Here is a 6513-nt window from a genome sequence, read left to right as displayed (position 1 = left end):
TTAAAATTTGCCAAACCCTTTCAGTTCAATTAACTTTGCGACAAAGGACTTAATCAGAACGGAAGAAGTTGCGCTGTCGACAAATCCTTTATCGTTGCAATCGCGGACCAATCGGTTTAGCTCGAGGTCGTTTTGCACCATAGACTCCAAGATCTAAGAAAAACTTATATAAAATAGTACTTAATTTATTGAAACTTATAATCGCATTCTTTACCTGGGTAAATTGGGGACTTTGTGGCACTGCTTTAATAGGTGACAGCACTGGCAATGAATTCCCGTGTTTAGTTGAGTTTTCAGCTGGAAATGTAGAAAGTTTTTAAGGCCAAGGATCTAATGCTATAGGTAAATATGTAGCTGCAGAAAAATTAAAGATGACAATTACAATATACTAATGATGAGCTCGGCGCAAATGAATAATCCAAGGACAATTCAGCTTGCTCCTCCCCTTTGATGATGAACTCTATATTAGGGGTGGCCGGCTGTTCCAATAAAATTGGGAAGACTTGTTCATCAATCTCGGCCCCCTCGTGATCTTGAAGACAGATCTCGGCGTCAGGTCCAATATCGAATTTTATTTTCACTGAAACGAATAAATTTAGTATAAAAATGCACGGAGTAAAATAATTTTAACCTTATACATAAATTAATATAATATTAACCTGTTATATACCTGATTCAATAAATTGATAATAGTCCCCACTACAAACAATTAATTTTTTTCCCCGCAGTGAATTAGAGACACGGGTCAATTTATCCATTTTTGTTAATCTTTTTTGTCAAGAAAGAAAATAATAACGGCCAAACCGAACCGTGCGTTGCGAAGAAAGACTGACACAATCCAGTGTTGATTTAGAATTTTAGCTCCCGCGTTAACATTGGGCTGTGTCCATTCTTTACCGGATTTTTACTCGGTCTCACCATTGAAGAAACATCGCTGTTACTTGTACGGTGTCAGCACATATTTTTTTTCAGTGTCATTTTTCAACAACATTCTGACACCATTTAATGGATTTGACGTTGACACCGACGGTTGGTGTCAACGAAATCTGGAGTTTTGTTACCAAGTTGCTAAGAGTGTACATATTTAATATAATGGAAATATAAAATATATAATACATACTAATATTTTTATTATTAAAAGTTGGTGACATGTTTTTGTAGAATATTGTTAACACATGATATTATTTCTGGAACCCTTATTTCTCGTGGGGAATTTGGGGAACTTAAATAAATATGACTGGGTAGCGTGGTGATGGTTCACTTTTCATACAACGAATATTGCTACTTCCAGCATCAAATATATTTAAACTAGCCTATAAGCCCGTCTTAAAGACGGTCCACATCAAGTTTTAAATCAACACACCAAAATCATTAGATGAAAGCACCACATAACTTGGGCGATGTACTAATTATAACCAAATTATAATTTGAGGTTAAAAAACATCTACATGTATTAAAACATCGAAGAGGCTGTTTCGTGAGACTTTCCACGACATTCCTTCATTCAGATTGGATTGGATTGGATTGTGATGCGGTTGTCACTTTCCTTAGGAATTCTTTCAAAGTAGTTAAGGAATTTTTTAACATTACTAAGGAATTTTGTTAACGTTGCGAATAATTTTTTTTAACGTTGCTAGGGAATTTTTTTAACGTTGCTAAGGAATTTTTTAACCTTGCCAAGAATTTCTTAACATTGCCAAGGATTTTTTTTAACGCTGCTAAGCAATTTTTTTTATGTTGCTAAAAATTTTTTTATGTCGCCAAGGGAATTTTTACTCGAAGGAATTTTTATTTCATAGTATAAGTTGTATCGCGGAGTATGTGTGTGAAAAAATTTGTAGAGAATTTTTGAACGTTGCTAAGGAATTTTTTTAACGTTTCTAAGGAATTTTTTTAACGTTGCTAAGGAATTTTTTAACGTTGCTAAGGAATTTTTTTGACGCTGCTAAGGATTTTTTTTTACTTTGTTAACGAATTTCCTTAAGGTTGCTGAAAAATTTTTTTTACGCCCCTTGGGAAATTTTGTAGGTTGCTCAGAATTTTTTAACGTTTTTTTAACGTAATAAGCGATTTTTTTAATTTGCTAAGAATTTTTTCCTGGTTGCCCATAACCAAACTCATAACCGAAATCATAACCGAAATCATAACCGAAATCATAACCGAAATTATAACCGAAATGATAACCCAAATGATAACAGAAATCATAACCGAAATCATAACCGGAATCATAACCGAAATCATAACCGAAATCATAACCGAAATCATAACCGAAATTATAACCGAAATGATAACCCAAATCATAACAGAAATCATAACCGAAATCATAACCGAAATCATAACCGAAATCATAACCGGAATCTGTGAAGAGGTGATCTTTGCCAAATCCTTATTGAAAAACTGGTTCTTTAGATCTGCAACTCTCACTATCTCCTCTTCGTAGTTGTGTTAGTGATCAATGATCACTATGTCAAAAAGGCAACTCTTATAATTCTTACAACTCTTACCACCCAATAACCGGTTAGACATATAAGTAGACTAAATAGGTATACGTATGGTATATAAGTAAGAACAAGAGTGACCATCGACAGCGAGTCGACTGCCTGTATCTTGATACGTGCAATAAAACCTGTCCTGACTTTGTCTCACCAAATCTCACCTTGCCTCCAAGACGCAATTTATTTCCATCTACAACAACGACAACGATCGTCTCATCTGCCTCACCACCACCATAAACGCAGTGAACCCCCCCCCATAAACGGAACTTCACATTGGTACCCACGGCGGCCTCTCCTTGTCAGAAGGAGAGAAGGACGCCGCACCCCCTCTCTCAAAATCGCCCCATCTTCACGACTGCAGTGTAACGAAGTGTCATCACTACAAAACGCGCCATTCCCTCTCTATCCCCCATCTTCACGACGTCGGTGTGACAGACCACCAAGGTAAGTAAAAAAAAAAAAAAAAATTTTCCATGACTTTTTACCCACCCCCCCCCCCCCACACTCTCCCCCCTTCACCATTTTACACGATCCACCATTGGTCGGTACTCCGTCGATATTTTACGGAAAAAAAATATTTTGAGTTCCCACCACCGACCATACGTCCACAATTCCCTAGAATCACGTACCTGTCAGAACTAAAAAGGACGGGGAGAAGTTTGGGGAACACTTCTTGCCCATAGGGGCCCCTACATTTCAAGTACACATAGAAGACTTTATGAATTTATTTCCCTTGACTGCGGAGACAGCAAGGACGAGGTCGTTTTTCAGTCCTTTTTGCACCTAGTAGGCCACAGTAGCCATTTTTTTTTCTCGCCATTAAGCGTATTTTTCTAATTATCGGTTCACGCTCCGAGGGGCGCCGATATATTTTGAAAATCATTTACCCTGTGACAGTAAGTCGTACGCACCCCGTTGTTCTCTCCAGCCGTTAGGGCATCCTCCGTTTCATTTAGCGTGTTGGTAGTTATAGCTCTTTTTTCCCATACCTGACACACAGCACTTTGTAATAAGAGAGAGCGGCAGCTCGTTCAACTCGACCGCATTAAGGATAATTTCATTTCTCGACATCGATATTACACATCCAAACCACTAACCCCACATCGGCCTCCCCGAATCCTCGTTCTCCTCCTACTTACCGGTTACATATAACCACATACGATCCACATTTTCATCCGGCACGCCCACTAGACCCATATTTTTCGGCGGACGAGTCGGCCTTACATCTCAATTAACCGCAGCATCATCTCACACTCTTGGTCCTCATAATTTTGGTGCCACGTCAATTGGCCAATCTCTCCCATCATCGAGGAACTTTCCAATTTCACCAACTCGACCCCAAATCGAGGTTGTTCCGCATACTTGTGGTGCCACGTCACTTGGCCAATCTCTCCAACCTGCCACCCCCTTTCCAATTTCAACATCTCCACCTCAAAACCAGGTTGTTGCTCCACACCACGATATCACTTTGAGTCCAAGACGTTCACCCCAACCAGAAACTGCTTCTCCTTCATCACCTCTCTCTTCTGACCCCGATAGCTAAAATCCAGTTTCGAGTGCAAATCAACTACCTGCAGCATCCATCCCTGCGAATTTTTATCTCAAAACTAGTATCTTGCCTCCGGCTACTTTCTATCCTCAACCAAACGCCAGCCCCCAACGTCTTCCACCAGCCACCACCGTAGTCTACGAAACCCCCTGCACAACGACTCCGTGCCCATCAACCCCTCAATCCTTATTGGTACCACAACATTTTTTACTCCCCCTCCCAGCAGTGGTTGAGACCCTGCCCAAAACACCCTTCCGCTCTTCAACCACCACCAATTTTTCCTTTCATTATTACATCACCCACTCTTTTCCAAATGGGGACAACTATCAACGACATCACCATCTCTCCAGGATGTTCACCCCCGACAGACACTAACTCTCCTCTTTCTTTATCACAAGTCTGTCCTAATACGGAGTTGGAACCTTTACCAACCCCCGCGGCACCCCTCCCTGCTAACATTTTTGTGCCACCTCACATTCTACCTTCCTTCCAACCTGTACCTCCACACCATACCAACGCATTCTATCGACCACCTTTCCCTCCCTCGCATATCTCGACCATTGATGGCGACTTCTGCGCCTGCCCACCACACATCTCTCACATCGACAATTTGACGGGGTGGCCCACACCCGCTACATCTTCTTCCTACGATGCAGTTTTTGCCCACCTCATTCAAGCCTTAAGGTTTACTTCCATTCAAGAATGTAATGCACACCCCCCATTCGTCAATCCCCGATCGACCAACGACCCGCACTTCGTCTCTCTCTTAGCCCAACAACTTCCCTCCCAATTACAACAAGGGATTGGTACATCCGACATGAGGCCTCATGTAGTCTCTGCAGGTTCAGATTCTATTCATATGTTAGATGCACCTCGCCCTCGTTCGTCGGGTCAGCTCATGACCTTCCCAGATTCCCCACCCACGGGTGGTTTCAGGCACAATAACTACCAACAGCGCACCTCCCAGGGTAACCGTAACCATAGGGGTAGATCTTCGTATTTCATCAACCGTGGTGGCGGTTTCTCTACCCGCCAGAATGTACATAGCCAATTCCACATCACAGCACCTTTGAATCACTGGCAATCCAGGAATACAGAATTCCGAGGCACACATCCCATACAGGATGGTGACGGCCGTAATTTTGGTGGAGGTGGGAGAGTCCATTCTCGACGACGCTACAACCCCAATACTAACCGACCTCGTAGTGAAAATCACTCGTTGTATTCTCCCCCTAACGCACACCCCCGCCAATCACGTTCTAACTCATTGCCTATACACACTAACTACAATCCAAATCGCTCCTCCTCACATATCCCAAATACCCGGCGACCAGATCTATTAACTCGACCTAATCAACCTACCAACCTCTCCCGACCACTTTCCAATTCTAACCCTCTACCTTCTTCACCTAGCCAACGCCTCGCCCCCCACACCGCCGGTGGCAACATTCCTTTTCCTTCATGCCCCGATTGCGTCGCCTCACGACACACGAATTTCTCTATCCCACATACTTTTAAACCAGGCAGCGTTTGACCAACCTCTGCCCCTCGGCAACGTTCTCAATTAGATCACCATATTACACTAGCTGTATTAATTATATAGGTATCACCGCGAATCCAGGATGGTCCCCTTGACTATCCCCGTAATACAATAGTAATAAATAGTAATACTTACCGGTCACCCAGATAGCTGTATTAATTATATACGTATCACGTATATACGTATACACGTATACACGTATATACGTATCAGGGCGAACCTAGGATGGTCCCCTTGACTATACCCATTAATACAATAGTAATAAATAGTAATACTTACCGGTCACCCAGATATATATATATATACGCATTATAAAACCCACCCATAGGATTTACAAAAACAAAAATCCACAAGAGAATTCTTTCTCCTGTGTATTTTTTTGCGCTTTTCCATAGGTGATTTTCGATATCTAGGATTACGTAGACATCCCACATTCTTTTGTACCACATAACTATTACTTAGAAGCGAAAACCGGATAGTCTACCATATTATACAGCGGTCGCTCTATGGTCCCCACAACCATTCGCCGCATTAAATATATAAGAGAACTAACGACGCGATCATCATAAATCCACAGGAGAGTTCCTTCTCCTGTGCATTTACGTTGCATATAGACTTCCAAGGGCATCTCCCCTAATGAGTACCCTCACTCCCCTACCTTAAGATTTAACACTAGTAAACTCCTCCTGGTCACCTTCGTCTGCACATTTTTCCAGTATTAGGCAACCTTCGATCTGTCATTCAACCAGTAGCGAATTGTCAACTCAATTACATTAGTTTTCTTTTTTAAACGCTACTACGTACCTCCCCGTCTGTTCACGAACCACGTACGCGACTCAGCAATACGTTTAGTATAACGGTATCTTCTACTCTACCTCTATATACTCAATTGCTACAACACTTTGTCCAATCTCACTTCACCGGTTGAC

General features: G+C 41.8%; 1 protein-coding gene across 1 annotated transcript; it reads right to left on the bottom strand.

Annotated features, from left to right (window-relative positions):
- LOC118433488 lies at positions 1-1051 on the bottom strand. The gene is made up of 4 exons (XM_035845450.1): positions 671-1051; positions 383-580; positions 215-297; positions 1-153 (listed from the first exon to the last, which is right to left on the bottom strand). The coding sequence occupies exons 1-4, from the start codon at positions 756-758 to the stop codon at positions 1-3; spliced, it is 522 nt and encodes a 173-aa protein (XP_035701343.1). The 5' UTR covers positions 759-1051.
- Between the last annotated feature and the right edge of the window lie 5462 nt (positions 1052-6513).

Source organism: Folsomia candida, unplaced genomic scaffold, assembly GCF_002217175.1.
Source record: "Folsomia candida strain VU population unplaced genomic scaffold, ASM221717v1 Fcan01_Sc055, whole genome shotgun sequence".
Classification (NCBI taxonomy): domain Eukaryota; kingdom Metazoa; phylum Arthropoda; class Collembola; order Entomobryomorpha; family Isotomidae; genus Folsomia; species Folsomia candida.
Note: the sequence above shows the minus strand (reverse complement) of the source record. Positions and strands in the feature narration are given on the sequence as shown.